This window comes from Rhinatrema bivittatum, chromosome 8 (assembly GCF_901001135.1).
Source record: "Rhinatrema bivittatum chromosome 8, aRhiBiv1.1, whole genome shotgun sequence".
Taxonomy (NCBI): Eukaryota; Metazoa; Chordata; class Amphibia; order Gymnophiona; family Rhinatrematidae; genus Rhinatrema; species Rhinatrema bivittatum.
In genome coordinates this window covers 118,456,448-118,479,998 of record NC_042622.1, presented here as the reverse complement: position 1 = coordinate 118,479,998, position 23,551 = coordinate 118,456,448, and the positions used below count along the sequence as shown (strand labels likewise).

The 23,551-nt window shown below is 46.3% G+C and overlaps 1 protein-coding gene across 5 annotated transcripts in view; it reads left to right on the top strand.

The window, feature by feature from the left end:
* The window catches only part of RABGAP1 (RAB GTPase activating protein 1), a 545,250-nt gene that overhangs the window by 311,334 nt on the left and 210,365 nt on the right, over positions 1-23,551 (top strand). The window contains exon 14 of one of the 5 annotated variants that reach the window (XM_029610920.1): positions 12,102-12,246. The exons of the other annotated variants lie outside the window; for them this stretch is intronic. Within the exon in view, the coding sequence (XP_029466780.1) occupies positions 12,102-12,107 (6 nt within the window). The 3' untranslated portion in view covers positions 12,108-12,246. Of the gene's footprint in view, positions 1-12,101; positions 12,247-23,551 lie in introns of those variants that run through there. 5 annotated transcript variants of the gene reach the window in all.

Genomic DNA, 23,551 nt, shown 5'->3' with positions numbered 1-23,551 from the left:
CTCTCAGAGCATGTTTTAAAATCCACTTATATATCACGCAAAAGCTGACAAAGTCCTATGGAAGACGCGCACTAGCTGTGCTTGAGTAACCTCTTAAAATTAGGTGCATACTTGCACGCCATTGATGTATTTTAAAACATACGCACAGACGTGCACACGAGTTAACATTCCAGCTCTTAAATCTCATTTTCCTGGCGTGTAGCCAGATGGACTCAGAACAAATGGGATAGTATCCGCATGCTAGCAGTTTGAGACAGATCTGACATCAGCACGGGGGTATATATATCCCCACAGGAAGCGTAGCAACTCAGTAATTTCCGTCTCCAAAGCAGTTTGGAGTGCCTGCACGCTAGTCGAGCGTGCTTTCCAAGACTACTTTAATCTTTTTCTCTTTTCTTATCATTCTAGATTCTGCTTTCTACTTTCTGGAAAATATCGAGCCCCGCGCTCCTGCGGTGATACCCGAAGGTCACTCCCCCAGTTGAGCTGCCCGGGGTGATTCCCGCGATCCCCCCGGAGGTTAAGTCCTCGGTCCGGCCGAAGCGCGGCAGGGACACAGCCCCCGGGCGAGGTTCGGGTGAGGCTCACGAGGCGCCTCGGTCCCGGCGAGGACGAGGCAGCGGGTGCATATCCTCAAACGCGGTGGTGAAGGTAGTTGCCCGCTCTCCCCGCAGCCGGAGACCGCCTGGGTTCCAGCCGAGAAGCGCCGAGATTCAGGTGAGGCGTACATCTCGTTTTTCGGGTCTCCGAAGGAACAGAGGATCGGCGGCGTGGCACGCCAAGGAGGGCGCCATTTTGTGGGCCTTGTTCAGGTAGGGCGCCGGTAATCGGCGCAGGTTTATTTCTCCTTGTGCGTATATGGCCTTATTGTTGTGAGCATTTCCACTGAGTGTGTATTGCTAACCGCCGGTTACTGAAAGGTATTGCCACACCGCCTGTTACTGAGAGCATATTGAATGCTATTGAGTGTATATGGCTAACCGCATATTGCTGACTGCCTATTGAAAGCTATTGAGCGTGTATTACTACTGCATATTGCTGAAAACCTATTGAATGCTATTGAGCATATATTGCTGACCGCATATTGCTGACTGCCTATTGAAAGCTATTGAGCGTGTATTACTACTGCATGTTGCTGAAAACCTATTGCTGACTGCATATTGCTGAATGCCTATTGAAAGCTATTGAGCGTGTATTGCTACCGCATCTTGCTGACAGACTATTGAATGCTATTGTGCGTATATTGCTGACCGCATATTGCTGAATGCCTATTGACAGCTATTGAGCGTGTATTGCTACCGCATATTACTAAAAGCCTATTGAGCGTATATTACTGACTGCATATTGCGGTACGCCTATTGAGAGCCATAGTGCCTGTATTGATTACGGCATATTGCTGAGTGCATATTGCATACATTTGGGCTGTTTTCTTGGCCGCCTATTGCTGAGAACATATTGCGCATATTGCTGCTGCATATTGTTATTATTGTGCGCCTGTGGTATTAAGCGCCCATTGCTGCCGCATATTGTTATTATTGTGCGCCTGTTGTATTAAGCATTCGGCGCATATTTCTCAATGGATCAGAACGCAGCAGCGTCTTCAGCGACGGCGCCGCCTGCTTCAGGCATTAAAGCCCTTGGCCTCTGCTCTGCATGCCAGCTTAGGGCCACACGCAGCGAAGAACCAGACTCCCTATGTGCCCAATGTGAGGAGGCCGTGGGACCCTTAGGCCAGGACCGGTGTCAGCCGCGATTTGTTGACAGTTCCCCAGGAGCTACCCCGGATTTAGGGGGCAGTCTCGACCAATCTGGAATCCCGGGGGATCTTGTACCCCGGCGCTTAGAGGCTGCTTCAATTTCCTGGGTGGATCTATTTAAGGGGATTCATGCCTTCGTACAGATGCAAACGGCTTCCCGTCCAGGCCCTGTGGTTCCTGCTGTTCCTGTGGTTCTTGCGGTGGCTGCGACTGCGGCGGCTGCTGCGGTGGCGGCTCCTGCGGATCCCGTTCCTGGACCCTCACGCCCTTATCGCGAGCGGGACCTCCCGCCGCCGGACAACAGCCAAGGGGATTTCATCCTCCGTAGCTGCCAGGAGGCAGCTCTAGATCCGGAAATGATCAGCTGATGCGCCTTCCAAGACTCGCCTCACCAGATTGCCCTTTAAGGGCTCTTTCCTATTTGGCAGCGACCTTGATAAACTGGCCAGTACATGGGGTGCCTCTCCAGTGCCCAGGCTACCGGAAGATCGGTTCAGAAGGGGCCAATGCGCCTTTCCAAGGCCCTCCAGGGGCAGGAGTTCACAGCGCTTTGTTCCTTACAGGGGTCGCTACCAGGCACCGCGCCCTCAGGCCAGGAATCAGTCCTTTCGGACCAAGCAGCGCAAGAGGGGAGCGGGCCCGGGCTTGGGTCCCGGCCGCGCCTTCCAATGAGAGTCCACCGATTCATCTGGGGGACGGCGCCATAGGGGGCAGGTTAACCCTCTTCTACCCCAGATGGGTCGAGATTACGTCGGACCAGTGGGTCCTAGCCATTATCCGGGAGGGATATTATCTGGACTTTCATCATCTCCCTCCGGACAAGTTTGTGGAATCTTCCTGTCCCACACACAAGAAGGCAGCATTGGAAGCTACCCTGGCGAGGCTCCTGTCCTTGAAAGCCATCATCCCAGTACCTGCCTGGGAAGTGAATTCTGGACACTGTTCCATTTATTTCATGGTACCCAAGAAAGGGGGCACCTTTCGGCCTGTGCTGGACCTCAAGTCAGTCAATCGATTCTTGCGGGTACCGAGGTTTCGCATGGAGACTCTGCGCTCCGTCAAGGCTGCAGTACAGCCAGGGGAATTCCTCACGGCATTAGACCTGTCAGAGGCATACCTGCATATCCCGATCCATCCAGATCATCAGCGCTACCTACGCTTCAAGGTTCTGGGACGCCACTTCCAATTCCGGGCTCTGCCCTTCGGGTTGGCCACGTCACCACGGACATTCACCAAGGTGGTCGTAGTGGTAGCAGCGGCACTCAGGAGGGAAGGAATTCTGGTCCATCCCTACCTAGACGACTGGCTAATCCGGGCGAAATCTCGAGAGGAGAGCCTTCGGACGACCGACAGAGTAATCGCCCTTCTGGAAAGCTTGGGCTGGATGATCAGCCTCAGCAAGAGCTGCCTAAAGCCTTCCCAGTCTCTGGAATACCTGGGAGTACAGTTCGACACCCGGGCAGACACAGTCAGTCTCACTACCAAGAGAAAGTTGAAACTTCAGCAGCGTATCCAGTATTTGATGGGAGCCAGTCGGCCCATAGCCTGGGATTATCTGCAAGTTCTTGGTCTCATGGCATCCACCCTGGAAGTGGTGCCTTGGGCGAGGGCCCATATGAGACCTTTACAACACTCCCTGCTCTCTCGCTGGAGCCCCCGTCTACGGAACTATTCCACGCACCTTCCTCTACCGGTCAGAGTCCGGACACAGTTACGGTGGTGGTTGCGGTCCAACCACATGAGCAGGGGGGCGAAGATGTCCTCACCCACGTGGACCTTGCTCACCACAGATGCCAGCCTGAGCGGCTGGGGAGCACACTGCGAAGAACTCACCGCACAAGGGCGGTGGAACAGAGAGGAGTCAGCGTGGAACATCAACCGTCTAGAGGCCCGGGCAGTCCGATTGGCATGCCTTCGATTTGCTCACAGGCTGGAGAACAGAGCAGTCAGAGTGATGTCCGACAACACCACCACGGTGGCATACATCAACCGTCAGGGCGGAACCAGAAGCCGACAAGTATCTCTGGAGATCGCCCCACTGATGGCTTGGGCAGAGGCGAATCTGCAGGACATTTCCGCCGTCCACATTGCCGGGAAGGACAATACCACAGCAGACTTCCTCAGCAGAGAAAGCCTAAATCCGGGAGAGTGGCAGCTGTCACCCACAGCCTTCCAGATAATTGTGGATCACTGGGGGATTCCGGACATGGATTTACTGGCGGACAAGTCCAATGCTCAAGTACCCAGGTACTTCAGCCGCAAGCGCGACCCGTTCTCACACGGAATCGATGCCCTGGTTCAGCCGTGGCCTCCAGGGACTCTGCTATACGCCTTTCCTCCGTGGCCTCTGCTGGGCGCCATCATCCACAAGATTCAGAATCACCAGGGCCTAGTTCTTCTAGTGGCACCAGACTGGCCAAGAAGACCCTGGTACGCAGACATGAGAAGACTACTGGCAGGGGAGCCTCTTCCCCTGCCTCCTCTCCGGGACCTTCTACGTCAAGGTCCCATCCTCCACGAGGATCCAGCTCAATTCTCTCTTACGGTATGGCCCTTGAGAGGGCTAGACTGAAGAAAAGAGGTTACTCGGAGCCCGTGATTAATACACTTCTCTGAGCTCGCAAGTTTTCCACATCCCTCACCTACATTCGCATCTGGAGAGTATTCGAAGCATGGTGCGACACTCATGGCACCAATCCCCATGCGACCACAATCCCTATTGTGTTGGATTTCCTGCAGGATGGTCTTCAGAAGGGTCTCTCCCTCAGCTCCATCAAGGTTCAGGTGGCTGCGCTGTCTTGCTATGGTCCCAGGAGGGATGGCAAGACCATCGCCAAGCACCCAGATGTTTCTCGCTTCCTGCAAGGAGTCAAGCATATTCGTCCGCCACTAAAGTGGCCTGTGCCCTTATGGAACCTCAATCTTGTTTTGGATTTCCTCGCGGGATCCACCTTCAGACCCCTTCGGGGACTGTCTCTCCGTTCTCTCACCTTGAAGATGGTGTTCTTGCTGGCTGTATGTTCAGCCCGCCGCATCTCAGAGCTACAAGCATTGTCCTGCCGTGATCCATTTCTCAGAATCACTCCGGAGGCTATCCATCTTCGGACGGTCCCCTCCTTTCTACCGAAAGTGGTTTCACAGTTTCATCTTAACCAAACCATATCCTTGCCTACCACGGCGGGTTTGAAGAAATCTGAAGACGGGCGTTTATTACGCCATCTCGACATTGGGAGAATGCTGCCCAGATATTTGGAAGTGACACAACAACTACGAAAGACGGACCATCTGTTCGTCCTGCACAGCGGGAAGACGCAAGGTGAAGCGGCCTCGCGGCCCACCATCGCCCGCTGGATTAAAGAAGTTATCAGAGCAGCTTACGTAGAAGCCGGGAAGTCTCTGCCTCTACAAGTCAAGGCTCATTCTACCAGAGCACAAGCGACATCCTGGGCTGAATCCAGGATGCTGTCGCCTGCAGAAATCTGTAAAGCGGCGACGTGGTCCTCCCTCCATACCTTCTCCAGGTTCTACCGTCTGGATGTCCAGGCCAGGGAGGACTCTGCATTTGCGAGGGCGGTACTACATGGGCCTCAGGCAGCCTCCCGCCCAGGCTGGGAGTAAAGCTTTTGTACATCCCATTTGTTCTGAGTCCATCTGGCTACACACCAGGAAATGTTGAGATTACTACCTGATAATCTCCTTTTCCTTAGTGTAGACAGATGGACTCAGCATCCCGCCCAGCTGCCTGTGTACATGGGTTTCACCGATTCAAGGTAAGCCATGTCTTCTGTTCCATAAGAGCGTACACTCCACCAGGTGTTAATGCCTTCCGGTTGTGAATGCTGGCGGTCTCCAGCTACTATCAATCGGTCAGGGGAATCCTGTTTTCACTTTTCACTGAGCGTCAGTACACATTTCCATAACAGCTTTTGCAAGGAAGATTACTGAGTTGCTACGCTTCCTGTGGGGATATATATACCTCCGTGCTGACGTCAGATCCGTCTCCAACTGCTAGCACGCGGATACTATCCCATTTGTTCTGAGTCCATCTGTCTACACTAAGGAAAAGGAGATTATCAGGTAGTAATCTCAACATTTGTGTGCATTAACCATGACGAATACGCTCAAAACACTGTTCTGCACATAAACCATGGTTTGTGCACATAAATCTTGTTTTATAAGCATAAACTAAGATCAATGTGCATTGTTTAAATTCCTTTTATTCATTTTCAACATTATCAACAAGAATATAAACACACAGAATATGAATATGATTTATATTTGCTCTTAATTTTTGTGTGCACACTTTTAGGTTTACATGTTTTTTTTTAAATTTAACTCCCAGTGCATTTGCATATTATTAGCATACTGCATTGGGAGTTAACATTTTTTTTAGTGTGTGTAAAGAAAATGTATGTTGAAGTTCAGCATAACTTTTTTTTTCACTCTTGTCTTATTACATTGGGGCCATGGTTAGTGAATTGAGCTATGATCCAAGGAAATCCTGAGGCTTGAGTTCTTTTCCTGCTCTATTAGGGACTCAGAACTTGGGTGTGTCCTAAGTAAACACCACCTCATTATTACAGTTAAACTTCTCACTCCACCTTGGACTCACTATCATGTGATTCACTCATCTGTTTTGATGACTAGACTCTATCCCATTGTAGTTTCTTATGTTTCTGAAGTATTAAATTGGAAATTGTATTGGGATTCTGTTAAAAAAAAAAAAAAAAAAGTATACCATGCAAGTTACATTAGTTGTTATTATACATTGTTAATACAGATAACTATTAAATACTAACTACTGCCTATAGTATAGGCAGTTCAGCAAATACAGTTATGCTTTAGTTTTTTCAAGATTGAAAATATATTTTTTTTACAGTAAGTTTCTCACTGAATCAGAACTAGCCTCTTTTATTCTATGGCAACATGAGCTTTCATTCAGAAATATCCATGAGGTTTTCTTCTGTTTTTTAATCCCTTCCCTTTCCTGTCTAACCGGGATATTGCAGTGATAGTCCAATGCTAGGAGGACCACTGACTGACTGCAACTCCCTCTGGAACCTGGCATGAATGAACCAAAATCTGGACCACTAGGTGGCACCATGGTATGATGTTTGAGATGGTGAACTCTACCTGAAGAATGATTTTTAATATGAGATAGTTTGGTAGTGAATAATCAGAGCTGCCATGTAGTATGTTAACAAGCAGGTTACTAACCAATAGTAACTACCCAGTCCTGGGTCTAGTTTATTATCGTATATCATTTGAAACATTTTCAAAGGTATTAAAAAATGCAGATAATTGTGACTACTTATAGCAATTTGTATAGTCAAAGGGGGTAACTAGTCAAAATGCCTGGCCCTTTCTGTTGCAATGCATTTTGCTTCGTTTTTGTTTCCCCTGAAGATTTTCTCAATATTCTCATGTACGGTTTTGCCATCTTTTAGACAGTCCTGTTTAACAGTATATCAGTTTCTATGAAGAATATAGAAATACTCTTTGTAAGACCTGGTCTCAATTTTTGGCTGAATATCCATTGAATGAAGTTCATGGAAAGAGCAAAATTCTACAGTTCTGTAAGTCATAGGAAGCTTGACTAGCTTATCAGTTTCTTCAGTGTCCTGCATTATTTGCACTGTAATTATTTGATCAGGTAGTTAATAGCATAGATATATTTAATGATTATTAGCAGATGAAAAAAGATTTTGTTGGGATTAACTGCATCTGACATGCCAGGTGTTATTAAAATGATTGTGTGCTGTTTTGTAATAAAGTTGGACATGATTGACAGCAGGATTGATGGAGGAAGCAATAGTTGCTACAGCAACCACTATTGATCTGAAAGAACCAGTCATATTTCAGCTTTTGCTGAGTTGTTGGATGACTGAGCAAAATCCTGACTTTTGAAGAGCTAGTGTGTTCTCCAGATGAAAACTGGTGAATTCAACATGTGTGTGACTCTTAGTTGAATTTTGGTTACCAATCTGTAGGATCCTGCTTGGAAATTTTTTTTTAAATAATTTTCTCAAGTGGAAATTTTTCCAGTTCCTCTTGTATTTACCAGTCCCATACAAAACCATTTCTTTTCGCCTCTCTTTACATTTTGCTTTGCAAGCTTAAATCCTAGGTGTAATTAAGTGGAAATGAGTTCATTTGCAATGCAAAATAAATATAGATAAACCTTTGTGTCTAATTTCCTGATTTGTGCCCTTTGTGCTCTCCATCCCTTTTGCTTTTGTTCAGACCCACATAAAACTGCCTCATAAAATGCAATGGGACCAGCCCTGCTTTACCTGTCAGATCTAGTAGAAGTTTGCTTCTGGGAGCTGGCAAAAGTGTGAATTACTTTGACTTTCAGGTATATTCTGCTTCATTATATAAGACTGAAAGGAATGTAATGTATGTAGGACCAAGTTATGTATTTAATAAAACAAAAAGCATGCTATTTGCTCATGTGCTATTAGTGGACCCACAGTGGTGTGTTTTAAGTCTAAAGCCTTTTTCTGTTAGCTGGTGATTTCTGATACACTAGTTCATGTAATGTGCAGTCTCATCTTGTTGCTTCCTTTGACTAGCCTTGCTTTTTTTCATACCTTAAACACGTGCTGAATCAGGAAAGTATTGATGCAGAGAGCTGTTCTCTGAGGACAAGCACATGGGTGAGATCAGATAGAGCCCCGATATGGAAAAGCTATGTTAAAGTTTCAAGAACTTCGACTAGGGACACTGAATATGCCCAGCATGCCCTATACTACACATCCATGTGGGGTTCCTCTTCAGTACTATTCTCTGCCTCCTCCGGGTAGCAGAAAGCCCCCAAACTCCAGCCAGCTCTTCAGTCAACTCCAGGGATGGGGTTTTGACTGGACTGTAGGGAGCAGAAGCCAGTTGCCTGTACCTGGTACGATGGACCCTCCGGTTGGGGGCAGGCTGTGATTCTTTGCGAACCAGTGGCCCAGTGTAACCTTGGACCAGTGGGTTCTGTCCATTATCTGTCAGGGGGTACCAAATTGCCCTCCGTGCCTGCATTGGGGATCAGTAGTGCATCAGGAGGACTACAAGCGATGCTTTCCTCCCTGTTAATGGTCAGAGCGGTCAAGCCTGTACTCCCAGGGCAAAAAGGGCGGGGATTCTACTCCAGGTCCTTCCTGATTCCAAAGAGAACAGGAGAACTTTGTTCCATCCGAGACCTAAAGGCCTTAAACAAGTTTCTAAAAAAGAAAAGTTCAAGATGGTTTCCCTGGACACGTTGATCCCCCCTTTTGCAAAAAGGGGACTGGCTATGCTCCCTTGACCTAAAAGATGCATATTCTCATGTCGAGAATTTCCCCAGTCACAGGAAATATCTCCGATTTGTGATGGGAAGACAGTACTTCCAGGACTGGGTGTTGCCATTTGGGCTTGAGTCTGCCCCATGGGTCTTCACAAAATGCCTGGCTGTGATGGCAGCACACCTCCGCAGACAGGGAGTGCGTGTCTTCCCATATCTGGATGATTGGCTGGTCAAGAGCACGTCTCAGGCAGGGGCAATCGAGTCCATGCGCTTGACCATTCGGGTGTTGGAGTCATTAGGGTTTGTTCTCAACTACCAAAGTCCCATCTCAGCCCGTCATCTCAATTGAACTTCATAGGAGCCCTGCTAGACACAGCTCAGACCAAGGACTTTCTGCCTTGCCAGAGGGCTGTCGCCATGGCAGCCATTGTGGCAGAGATAAAAATAGCATGTATCAGCCTAGCACATGTTGAGGCTGTTAGGCCATATGGCTGCAACCATCCATGTTACTCCCTTGGCACGTTTACATATGCACAGAGCTTGACGGACCCTGTGGTCACAGTGGTGCAAGGCCACTCAGAGCCTTGTCACCTAGTCTCTTTGGGACTAATTGTCCTGGTGATGGGTACTTTCCAGTCTAGAACAGGGTATCTCATTTCGGAGCCTCCTCACTCAAATTGTTCTAACTACAGATGCATCTACCCTGGGGTGGGAGCTCATGTAGATGGGCTTGGTACCCAGTGTCTTTGGTCTGCTCAGGAATGTTCCTGTGTAAATCAAATTTGTGGAGCTTCAGGTGATCAGGTATGTGCTATGAGCTTTCAGAGAGCGACTGTCCAACAAAGTTATCATGAACCAGACTGACAACCAGGTAGCCATGTGGTATGTCAACAGGCAGGGAGGCACGGGGGGGGGGGGGGGGTCATACCTCCTGTGTCAGGAAGCAGTCCAGATCTAGTTGTGGGCCCTGTCCCAAGGGATGATACTCAGGGCCATGTACCTGGCCGGGACGGAGAACATGGATGCGGACAGGCTAAGTTGAGCCTTCGGACCCCACGAGTGGTCCCTGAACCAGGGGGTAGCGAATCAAATATTCCATCTCTGGGATAGCCCAGACGTAGACTGTTCGCATCCCCCTGCAATAGGAAGATGCCTCAGTTCTGCTCCCTGTACAGGTCAGATGGCAAACCAGCCTCTGATGCCCTTGCCCGTCATTGGGGAAGGATCTTCTGTATGCGTATCCTTCGTTTTCCTTAGAAACTTCACGAGGACAGAGGGACTATGATCCTTATAGCCCCTCATTGGCTGAGACAGATCTGTTTTCCACTCCTGCGAGAGTTGTCCATCCAGAAACCGATCAGTCTGGGGACTTCCCTAGATTTCATCATGCAATATCAGGGCAGGCTGTGGCATCCCAACCTCCAGGCCCTGTCGCTCACAGCCTGGATGTTGAGAGGTTGATTCTGTATCTGCTTGATCTTTCAGAAAATGTGTCTTGGGTCCTAGTGGCTTCTAGAAAGTCCTACAGACTGAAGCGGAGAAGGTTTTCCGTGTGGTGTGAGCAGAAGGCCCTAGATCAGTTCTCCTGACCTACACAAAAGCTGCTTGATTAACTTCTATACACCTATTGGAGGCTGGCTTGAAAATCAACTCAGAGTTCATCTGACTGCAATTGGTGCATACCATCATGGTGTAGATGGTACACCTATCTCCGTTCAGCCAATAGTTGTACATTTCATGTGGGGCCTGCTTCAGTTGAAGCCTCCCTGCTGTGTTTTGGGACCTCAGCGTGGTGTTTCAGCTCGTGAAAGCTCCTTTTGAGCTGCTATGCACCTGTGACCTGAAGTACCTGATATGAATGGACATTTTTGATGGCAGTCTCTTCAGCTCTCAGGGTCAGTGAGCTCAACGCCTTAATGACTTATCCATCTTATACTAAGTTTTATCATAACAAGGGAGGTCTTACATATGCACTCTAAATTTCTGCCTAAAGTTGTGACTGATTTCCATCTTAACCAGTCAATCATCCTGCCAATTTTCTTTCCCAGGCCTTATTTGCACCAATGTGAATGAGCACTGCACAGTTTGGACTGCAAGTGAGCCTTAACTTTCTGTCTGGAGCAGACAGAATCCCATAGACAGTCCATCCAACCTTTTGTTTCTTTTGATAAGAATAGGTTGGGCGTTGCCATTGCCAAACAGACACTATCCAATTGGCTAGCAAATTGCATCTTCTTCTGTTATGCCCAGGCATGGCTGCATCTTGGGCATCATATCAAGGCTCATTCTGTCAGAGCCAAGGCAGCTTCAGTGGCCCACTTGCAAGCATTCCTGTGGAGGAGATCTGCAAGGCTGTGACATGGAGTTGTCTCCATATATTCACATCTCGTGATTGCTTGGATAGGGATGGCCGATGCGACAGTAGGTTCGGCCAGTCTGTCCTTTGGGACCTGTTTGAGGTGTAGGAGCCAACTCTCCCAACCTAGGACCCATTGGCACCTGGTCAGGTGTCTATTGGTCTGTTTTTTCGTTGGGGAGGAGCCTGTCGATAGGTATTTACCTAAGTGTGAGGACTTCCATCCTGCTTATCCTTGGAGAAAGCAGAGTTGCTTACCTGTAACAGGTTTTCTCTGAGGACAGCAGGATGTTAGTCCTCACGAAACCCGCCCACCACCCCACGGAGTTGGGTTTCTCCTATTTTTTATTTTAATCGTAATCATATGTTACGAGACTGAAGAGGGACCCCTTGTGAACATGTGGTCTGGTGCATGCTGGGCATGCTCAGGCTGCCTAGTCAAAGTTCTAGAAACTTTGACATAAGTTTTCCTTAGCGGACCACCATCTGATGATGTCACCTATGAGTGAGGACTAACATCATGCTGTCTTCTGAGAACACCTTTTACAGGTAAGCAACTCTGCTTTCCACTTTCATGTAATATTTGTTATTAACTCCTACAGTCAGTGAGTCAAGGCCTTTGTCATCTGGCATCGAGGCCTATATCAGCATACTTATTATTGATACATCTGTTTCTTCAGAGTACCAAACAGCTGTTCACTGTGTTTTTTAACAGTTCTAGCAAAAATCAAGTACATACATGAAGGATGAAAAAAGAACACTTTTAGAGGCTGTCTTGGAGATATCAATGTTTCAGGAATGACAGAGGGTAAGGATGCCATCTCCAGAGAGCTATTCCATGAATAGCACCATGACATTGATGTGACACCGAGCTAGGACAGGACACAAACTTTCATTCACACCTCTTTGCGTGCGGTTGGGGAACCTTAGTCAGTAAAATGTTGTAAAGATTTACAATTTGGAGTTTTGATGAATTACATTGAGTGAAAAATAAATCATAGCTTTTTGAATCTTTGCTAATTATAATGCAGTAGTCACAGTCTGGTGTACTTGAGAATTGATCCTAGTCAAAGCCCACTGTTTGTAACAACAAACTTCGAGACAATCCAGATGTTGATGAAAATGAAAGAAATTTTCGGTGATACAATTAGAAAAATTTAAAACCTGAAGAATTTATCAAATATGTTTATGTAGGACTGCCTTTTAATCGACCCTTACAAGAAATGTAGGTGAATCAACATAGGTACACTTCTATGATTTTTAAATTTTTTTATGAAGTCCTTAATTCCAACTGAACTTTTGTAGTCATTGTCCCTTCAAAAAAGAAGTGAGCAAGAAAGCACTTATCTTGTGAGTTAAATCGTTATTTTTTATGTAAATAAAAATTAAAAAGCTATTTTACCATTTTTACTATGAAAAATTATATAGAATCATATTATGATATATAGGTAATGAAGTGTCATGCCTGAACCATTACTGTTTACTTACTTTAATATTGTTATGCTGAATATAATCCTGTCTCTAATGTAATATTGTTAATGTGTGTATTATATGACCACTTTCATTGAAAGCTAGATGATGACAGTAGACAGACTGCAAGGCCTATCTGTTCAGCCCTTTATTCTTTCCTGTCTCAGTACCACAAACACCACTGGCTTTATCTTCCCTTCCATAAATATATAAAATTTTTGTTCTTTAGTAGTAAATTTGTTTTTACCAAAAATTTAGAAATGCTGTCATTTTGGCTATTATCAAGCTGTGAGGTTTGCTATTGCTTCAGCGAATAGCTAGCCTTTATAGGCCCATCTATTAAAAACCAAGTTCATCAGTTTTCTTTTCATAATTAAAAAGGTATATTTTTTTATTATTTTAACTTTAATTATGTTAATGGTTCACTGGGTTATATTAGAAATTCTAAGAGATTAGAGGCATAGCTTTTCATTCTGTGGGTTCCCCAAGACCTTGCATGTTTTTCAGTGGAGAAATATATGACCAGTTTCAGCATGCTGGTGCCCACTTGCTCCCTTTTGCGCTTGGAATTAAAATGCTATAAACAGGACACACTTATCAGATAGAAAAAAGAAGTTGTCAAATCAGTTTAAAACTGTTGAAAGAAAGCAGCGGTGCAGTCCTTGAAAGGATGATATATTTTTACATCTTGAAAAAGTTGGATCCTCGGCAGAAGATTTACTTCTTGCTAAGAATAGACTGAGTATATTTGAGAAACCTAGTTGAAAGAAACCAGGAGAAGCCTACAAAAACTAGAATTTTTATCTTGATACCTTGGCTAGAAACTTCACACTAATGTCAACTGCTCAGAAATGGAATGTCAAGTTTAAGGCTGCCACATCTCCAATTTCTTTTTGTATTTCCCTGTTTAAAAAAAATCCAGGCTTTCTCATATCCATTCAGTAATGTTGCTGTCAAGAACTTAAACATTGCCTGAAAACCTAGAACAATTAGTCAGTTATAAAATATGCAGCTGTTAAATATGACTAATGCAATAAATTATTGGTTTTAAAATTCTAGTTTAAAACATTTGCTGATAGTAGTATAGGATAGACATGATAAAGCCTATGCCATTTGGAATTATTTAGCTTTTTTAAAAAGTCAAAACAATATAATTTTTTTTATTATAATCATGATATTTCTTAACATAAATTGTTTTAATTTGGATACTCTCCTTCTCTTCCTACCTCTGCCCAAAAAGAAGTTGATGGAATATTTCCTTGCCATTGAAAAACATAAGGGGCTTCACTGAATCAGATGGTCTGAAGAATGCTTATATATATATATATTTTTTTTTTAATTTTATTTTTATATGAATGCTTACCTTATTATACTCAAGAGGTTCTACTGTGTTTAGCAACTAATAAGAAAATTTAAAGCTCTTGCATTCAGAATCCAACAAATTTTAATATTGCTGAGTTACTTACTATTTCTTCTCTTGTTTTCAATTTGTTATTCAAACGTACAGCCACTAGAAGAATTACACAAGTATGGTAAGCCGTACAGATATCTGTATTTTAGTAATTGAGGAATTTAAAAAATTTAATTTTCCTAAATAAAAATGAGATCCAATTACAACCCCACTTATTCATAGAAACCTGACAAGCATCTTATACATTAAAGTAGCCAACTCAAAGGGTCATGTGACACAGAGAGGAAAGATGTAGTTTTTCTCTCTCTGACCCAACTGTTCCTAATCCACTCCCTTCAAATTAATTTTTTCACTAATTTCTGCTACCAATGTTAAGGGAGAGTAGTGGTGGTCAATTTTCTGATATCCTACCTCAGGAATATTGACTCATTTGGGGAAAAAGATAAAGAAAAGCCCCAAATGCCAGAAACTAAGATGGCGAACAGGCAAGCTGATGCAGAGCATGAACTGGTTAAACCAGTTGTAATCAATGAAATAAAAACAGCGGTGGTGGAAACGCTAGAACCAGAATTGAGAAAATTATGGACAAATTGGATGAAGTCTCAATGAAGGTAACAGGGTTCCAGTGTCATTTTACGGAATTTGAACAGAGAATTTCGGACGTACCAGTTGGACTGCAGGATACCCAATCTGACGTAACAGTGCTTCAGGCAGCAGTACATAAACAAGAAGAACAGCTAGGAGATCTGGAAAACAACTCTTGCCATAATAATTCATAGCTTTCCAAAGATGCTGGCAGAGGGAATTGCAGGTATTCCTGGAGACATGGCTTCCATAGGAGTTGGGTCTTTCCAACCTGCAAATAGAGAGCACACATAAACTAGGCACTCGTCAAGATAATACTGGCAGACTACGAGTAGTCATAACAAGGCTGCTTGATTTTTCACACAAAGTTGCCATAATGCAGGCTCTGAAAGGAGGAAACAACTGAATTATGATGACAAAAAGATTCTAGCATTTCAGGGTTACGCCACAAAATTGTCTGCCAAATGTTGACAATTTGCCCCTTTCTACTCTAAAATCTTCGCGCTGGGCATTCGCTTGACCTTACTATATCCAGCCAAGCTGCAAATTCAGCATTCCAGCAGAGTTTGCTGATTTATATTGGTGTCAGATGCAAAGAAATTTGTGGAAGAACTGGAACAAAATTAAATTGTGATTGTGAATGTTCCAAGGAGAAATATGGTGCGCTGTCCATTCACCATTTCATCACTTTTATGTTCCACGACACACGTTTTGATGGCATTTATCTTAGCAGACTAACAACTGTGAATTCCATTCATTTCAATGTACTTTTCACACAAGAAACAGTATTAATGCAGATGGCACTAGTATACTTAGTATGGTATTGTTCTAGAGTAAAGGATGTTGCTTTTGACTGTTGTTTGTTTAACATTCTAATCAATTTTATTCCGTTTACTGAATATTTGGGGTGTTTTATTTCTAATTTGAGTGTCAATGACTACAGCTGGGAATTTGAAGGGGCTAAAATTGAATAGGAATTGATTGTGGGTGGGGTGAAGGAGAGACAAAGTAGATTGAGAAGTAGGGGAGGTTGTGATGTGTGGGGGTGGGAAAGGAGTATTGGTGTAAGGGCCTTAGCATAGTATATGATGTCAGACAGGAGGTATGTGGGAATGGATACTTGGGAAGTGGGATGGGAGGGGGGAAGAAGAGGTCCATCAGAAGGAAGAGATACACGGAGAAGGAGATTGAGGATTTTCCATAAGAGTGAGGAGGAAGAGGAAAGGGGAGTATATCTGATCTGTGTGGGCGCATGCTGGGAGGGCTCAGACCTCCAAAAGAAAAATGATTTTTTACATGTCTATATTTCCGGATTTGATGGGAAAAGATATGAGTCATTCTGATCTGAAGATAATGTTCTGAATTGTTTGTGGTGTGAGTTAAGCAATCAAGCGCACAAAAAGTTTTAAGATTTTAAAAAAGCAACAAGTTGATGTTGAACATCAAAAATTGAAAAAATGGAGGGTAGAAGATGTCAGATATGCCTCCATAGGTGTGGCTATTTTAATTCACAAAAACTTTTGACTGACAGTGCAGAAAGAAATTAAAGATACGCCATGTCTTTATGAGATTTTGGTTGCTGAGCTAAGTCGCAGGCCTTTGATTCTCTGCAGTGTTTATGCTCCTAACAACTATGAACATGGTTTCTTTGCTAACTTGCATAAACTCCTGCTTCTCCTAGGACAAGCAGGATGGTAGTCCTCACGTGGGTGACATCATAAGAACATAAGAACATGCCATACTGGGTCAGACCAAGGGTCCATCAAGCCCAGCATCCTGTTTCCAACAGTGGCCAATCCAGGCCATAAGAACCTGGCAAGTACCCAAAAACTAAGTCTATTCCATGTTACCGTTGCTAGTAATAGCAGTGGCTATTTTCTAAGTCATCTTAATTAATAGCAGGTAATGGACTTCTCCTCCAAGAACTTATCCAATCCTTTCTTAAACACAGCTATACTAACTGCACTAACCACATCCTCTGGCAACAAATTCCAGAGTTTAATTGTGCGTTGAGTAAAAAAGAACTTTCTTCGATTAGTTTTAAATGTGTGCCACATGCTAACTTCATGGAGTGCCCCCTAGTCTTTCTATTATCCGAAAGAGTAAATAACTGATTCACATCTACCCGTTCTAGACCTCTCATGATTTTAAACACCTCTATCATATCACCCCTCAGCCGTCTCTTCTCCAAGCTGAAAAGTCCTAACCTCTTTAGTCTTTCCTCATAAGGGAGCTGTTCCATTCCCCTTTCATTTTGGTAGCCCTTCTCTGTACCTTCTCCATCGCAATTATATCTTTTATGAGATGCGGCGACCAGAATTGTACACATTATTCAAGTTGCGGTCTCACCATGGAGCGATTCAGAGGCATTATGACATTTTCCATTTTATTCACCAATTTATTCAGGGCCTTATGACTCCTGGGGTGATGAGTCCACAGACCCATCCTTGGACTATTCTGATGACCCCCTGTTAGAGCCCTCCCCTCCAGAAGTGCGGTGCCGGTTGCTACTCAAGGACTTGTCTTTTACGGGGTTTATCCGGGCCATGGCTGAAGCCATCCTGCTTCAACTCCTTACGGAGGAGGGTGCACGTTATAAGATGCTGGAGGTCCTGCAGTTCATCAACACTCCCAAGGAAATCGTGGTGGTATTGATTCACGAGATTTTCAAAGAACTCCTTCTCCACATGTGGGAACATCCCATTTCGGTCTCCCCCATTAACAGAAAGTCTGATGCCACCTACCTAGTGGCACAGGCCATCGGGTTTGATAGGAGACAATTCCCCCACCAGTCGGTGGTAGTGGAGCCAGTCTTAAAAAAGGCCCAGTGTTCCCGAACCCATACCTCCGCTCCTCCGGGGCATGAGCATAGGGAGCTAGATGCCCTGGGGAGAAAAATCTTTCAAGGCACCATGCTGGTTGCCTGCATTGCTGCCTTCCAACTGTATATGACCCAGTACAACTGCAATCTCTGGAACCGGGTCCAAGATTTCGCGGCGGGTATTCCCAAGCAGCAGCAGGGAAGCCCTTTTGTCCATCGCTTTGCTGGGTCTGGAGGCGGGTAAACACGAGGTGCGTACCACCTACAATGTTTTTGAAACGGCTGCCCGCGGCATCAGTGCCAGGAGGAGAATGGCTTGGCTCGGGCCTCTGACCGAAGATCCAGGATAGCCTTGCCGACCTCCCCTGTACAGGTGAGAACCTGTTTGGAGACAAAGTTCGGGATGCGGTGGCGCAGCTGAAGGACCACCAAGATACGCTTCAGCAGTTGTCTGCTAGTGACTTGGAGGGGCCTTCCTTGGCCAGAAAATCCTCTAGGCAGGACCCTTGAAAGCCCTTTTATCGGCAGTGGAAATATTATCTGCCAGCCACCCGGACTCGCCAACCTCGCACCTGCTCCAGGGGTTCTCCCCGCCAACATCGGGCGCCTAGGCCCTAGCCGGCTCCCCAGCAGGCCCCAACCACGGGCTTTTGACTGACAGTGAGGCAGCGTAAGTCAGATGGCCATACCCCTAGCGTGGGATTCCCCAGTCGGCGGCAGGCTTTTTCAGCTTCGCCGGTCACTGGGAAAAGATAACATTGGACCGCTGGGTCCTCTCCATCGTTAGCCAGGGGTACTGTCTGCACTTCAGCAGGTTCCCAGAGACCTCTCCCCCCATGTCCAATGGGGTTCATCTGCCCATTTGGTCATCCTTCAAATGGAACTCCCCGCCCTCCTTGCAGTGGGCGCGGTGGAACCCGTCCCTCATTCTTGGCAGGGCTGAGAGTTCTGTTTGAGGTATTTCCTCATTCCAAAGAGGAACATAAAAAATTGCCATGCTGGGTCAGACCAAGGGTTGATCAAGCCCAGCATCCTGTTCCCAACAGAGGACAAACTAGGCCATAAGAACCTGGAAATTATACAAACACCAAGAAGATCTCAAACTACTGATGCAATTAATTGCAGTGGCTATTCCCTAAGTAAACTTTATTAATAGCAGTTAATGGACTTTTCCAAACCTTTTTTGTACCCAGCTACACTAACTGCACTAACCACATCCTCTGGCAACAAATTCCAGAGCTTAATTGTGCGTTGAGTGAAAAAGAATTTTCTCCAATTAATCTTAAATGTGCTACTTGCTACTTGCTAACTTGCTAACTTGCTACTTGCTAACTTCATGGAATGCTCCCTAGTCCTATTATCCGAAAGTATCCCTCACAAACCTCCTCTCCAACCTTGGTATTACACACTTCATCTACGCAGATGATGTACAAATCCTCATTCCCTTCACAAACACTGTACTCACTGCACTCCATACATGGAACACCATTCTCGCCTCCATAAACCAACTACTCACCGACATGCACCTTGCCCTTAACCCGCAAAAAACTGAACTCCTCCTCATCTCCTCTAGACATGCACCCATACCCTGTCCCTCCACTCTCCAGCCTCCTAACTTTCTCTCGAACACAAGAAACCTGGGTGTTATACTTGACAACCAACTAACCTTCAAACCATATATCAAATCTATCCTTAGCAGCTGCTACTTCAAACTACAATCCCTTAAAAAAACTCAAACCCCTCCTCTACTTCCATGATTTCCGCACAGTACTTCAATCCTTAATTTTTTCAAAAATTGATTATTGCAACGCACTCCTACTTGGACTCCCCTGCTACCCACATCAGACCTCTCCAACTCCTTCAAAACGCTACTGCACGCATCCTCACCAATGTCAATAAGAAAGATCACATTACTCCCACCCTCATTAATCTCCATTGGCTTCCCATCCACTCACGAATTATATACAAGACCCTTACCCTCATCCACAAAAGTATTATTAACGAACATTACAACTGGCTAAACCCACCTTTTCTACCTCGTATCTCCACAAGACCCACCCGCTCCTCTCTTCGTGGAACCCTTATTCCCCCCTCCATAAAATCCACAAGACTCATCTCCACCACCAATAGGGCCCTTTCCCTCGCAGGCCCATCCCTGTGGAACTCCATGCCTCCTGACCTACGCACCGAAACCTCCACACTCACCTTCAAAAAGAAACTCAAAACCTGGCTCTTCCTCCAAGCATACCCCCAATCATCACCATCACCTACTAGCACTCAAACCCAACCTCCCTCTCATATCAACACCCCCACTACAGGACCCCCACCCACCCTCTTGAAGGAACTACAAACCCCACACTTAACCTCCTGCACATAATAAATTGCCACCTAGCAGAACCGCACACATCTTCTCACTTCTTTCACTGTTGGCCATGCGCTTAGACAAATTTTGTATATAGCCTATGTACATATCATTTCCCCATTGATTCCCTGTACATATTTTTTCCTCATGTATCTGTTCTCACCCCCCCCTACCCCCTCCTTTGTCGCAATCACCCCCACCCCTCCCTCCCTTAGTTATCAAGTTATTTACTCTGTTACCATTGTTTGTTACACACTGTTCCTTGTAAAGGCTTTGCCTATATATTTTTTGGTTTGTAAGTTATCTGTAAACCGGCACGATGTGCAAACGGCTGTCGGTATATAAAATTAAATAAATAAAAATAAATAAATAAATAAATAACCGATTCATATCTACTCGTTCAAGACCTCTCATGATCTTAAAAACCTCTATCATATTTCCCCTCTCAGCCGTCTCTTCTCCAAGCTGAACAGCCCTAACCTTTTCAGCCTTTCCTCATAGGGGAGCTGCTCCATCCCCTTTATCATTTTGGTTGCCCTTCTCTGTACCTTCTCCATCACAACTATATCTTTTTTGTGATGCGGCGACCAGAATTGTACATAGTATTCAAGGTGCGGTCTCACCATGGAGTGATACAGAGGCATTATGACATTTTTCATTTTATTAACCATTCCCTTCCTAATAATTCCTAACATTCTGTTTGCTCTTTTTGACTGCTGCAGCACACACTGAATGGAGGCTTGTGTCCCATTCTCAACCTCAGGGTTTTGAACAAGTTTCTTGTAAGAGAAAAATTCAAGATGGTCTCTCTAGGCACGCTGATCCCGCTTCTTTGAAGAGGAGACTGGCTTTGTTCCCTCGACCTCAAGGAGGGATACGCACATATTGCGATTGTCCCCACCCACTGGAGGTACCTTCGCTTCGTGCTGGGGACTGCACATTAACAGTACCAAAGTGCTGCCTTTTGGACTGGCATCGGCCCCCACATCTTCACCAAATGCTTAGCGGTGGTGGCCGCCTACCTGGACAACTGGCTGGTCAGGAGCGATTCTTGCTCTGGAGCATTGCAAGCCCTGGCCTTTAAGGTACAGATCCTGCAGACAGTGAGTTTTTTCATAAACTTCCCCAAATTGCACCTCTGTCCGTCCCCACAGCTAGACTTCATCAGAGCCAGGCTGGACATGGCACAGGCGAACGTTTTTCTACCCCGGGACCGGGCACTCGCTCTTACCTCTCTGGCTACCCTAATCCGCAACAGCTGAAGGGTGCCAGCCCGCCTTCTGCACCGCTTACTGGGACATATGGCGGCCTCCGTACATGTAACGCCATTGGCCTGCCTCTGCATGCGGAGCATCCAGTGAGTCTTGCAGTCCCAGTGGCAACAAGTGTCTCAGGACCTGGAGGCTCTGGTCACAGTTATGGACCCTCTGAGACTGTCCCTGGCCTGGTGGGAAAACATCCCCAACGTAGAGATAGGACTCCCCTTCCAGCCCCTCTGCCTCAAGTGACTCTCACCACTGATGCTTCCCCCCAAGGATGGGGGGGGGGGCCCCACATGAACGGCCTGCGCATGCACTTTCTGGTGCTTTGGGTGATACGGTATGCCCTGTGGGCATTCAGGGATCAGTTGTTGTGCAAGGCGGTCCTGATCCGGACGGACAACCAGGTCGCGATGTGGTACGTCAACAAACAAGGCGGCACGGGCTTGTTTCTTCTCTGCCAAGAAGCGGTGCAGGTCTGGAACTGAGCCCTATCTCGAAGTATGTCTCTGCGAGCAGCGTACCTGCCAGGTCACCTCAATGTGCTGGCAGAACGCTCAGCTGGTCCTTCCAACCACACGAGTGGTCTCTCAATCCAGTAGTAGTGGCCAACCTGTTTCGTCGGTGGGGTACGCTGGATGTGGACCTCTTCGCCTCCCCTCTCATTCACAAGGTGAGCAGGTTCTTCTCCCTAGTGCCTGGGACCTCTTGTATGCGTACCCCCTCTACCACTCCTCGCGAAGATTCTCTCGAAACTTCAGCAGGACAGGGGAACCATGATACTCGTAGCACCCTTTTGGCCTCTGCAGGCTTGGTTCCCGCTTCTGCAGGACCTATCGGTGCAAGTGCCCATCTGGTTGTGGACGGCACCCGATCTTATATCACAGAATCAGGGCACCCTGTGCCATCCAAACCTTCGGGCACTAGCCCATACGGCTTGGATGTTGAGCGCATAGTCCTCCAGCCGTTGCAGCTCTCAGACTCTGTTTCCCGGGGCCTGGTGGAGTCCCTGGGAAACCTTTGACCAGGAAGTCCTATAGCTCAAAATGGAAATGTTTTTCCATTTGGTGCAGGGGTCATGGTCTAGACCCTTTCTCCCCCAGCTGCTGGACTACCTATGGCACCTGTCTGAGTCTGGGCTCCAGACCAGTTCTGTCAGGGTGCACCTCAGTGCTGTCAGCTCGTATCATCGAGGTGTCACTGGCATGCCTGTCTTGATCCAACTCCTAATGGGCTGTATCATGCAGGGTCTCCTCCAACTGAAGCCCCCTCTTCGGCCTCCGGTTGTGTCCTGGGACCTCAACTTTGTCCTGGCAAGTCTCATGCAGCCCTCTTTTGAGCCACTGCAGTTCTGCAACCTGAAGTTCCTCACCTGGAAAGTCATATTTCCTAGTGGCGATAACTTCAGCTCATAGAGTTATTGAGCTTCAGGCTCTAGTTACATCGGCTCCATACATGAAATTCTTCCACAATCGTGTGGTCTTGCATACGCATCCTAAATTTCTGCCCAAGGTTGTGACTGATTTTCATCTCTTATCAGTCCATCGTTTTTCCCACCTTTTTTCCGAGGCCTGATTCCCACCCAGGGGAATGGGCACTTCACTCCCTGGGCTGTAAGAGGGCTCTGGCATTCTACCTAGATCGTACAGCAAGCCACAGGCAGTCCACCCAACTCTTCATGTCCTTTGACTCAAACGGAGTTGCGGTGGGTAAACAGACCTTGTCCAATTGGCTGGCTGATTGCATTGCCTTCTGCTATATACAGGCAGGCCTTCAGCTTGAAGGCAGAGTGAAGGCTCACTCTGTACGGGCTATGGCAGTGTCGGTGGCCCATTTGCGTGCGGTCCCCATCGTTGAAATTTGCTGAGCTGCAACCTGAAGTTCTCTTCACACGTTTGCGGCCCATTAATATATATATATAGGGACAGCCATAAGGACAGTGCCTTCGGTCAATCCGTCCTGGGTAATCTGTTCCAGACTTGAACCCAGCTCTACTCGTGCTCTTGTGGGAACCAGACAGTCCCCCATGTATCTATAGCGCCGCAGTTGTGTTGTGCCCATTAGCACCTTGTTCAGCCGCTGTTGGTCTCTTTAATTTTGTGGGACTCTCTGGAGCTCCGTACTCTCCCACATGTGAGGACTACCATCCTGCTTGTCCTAGGAGAAAGCGCAATTGCTTACCTGTATCATGTGTTCTCCTAGGACAGCAGGATGTTAGTCTTCAGGAATCCCACCCGCCTCCTCATGATGTTGGGTT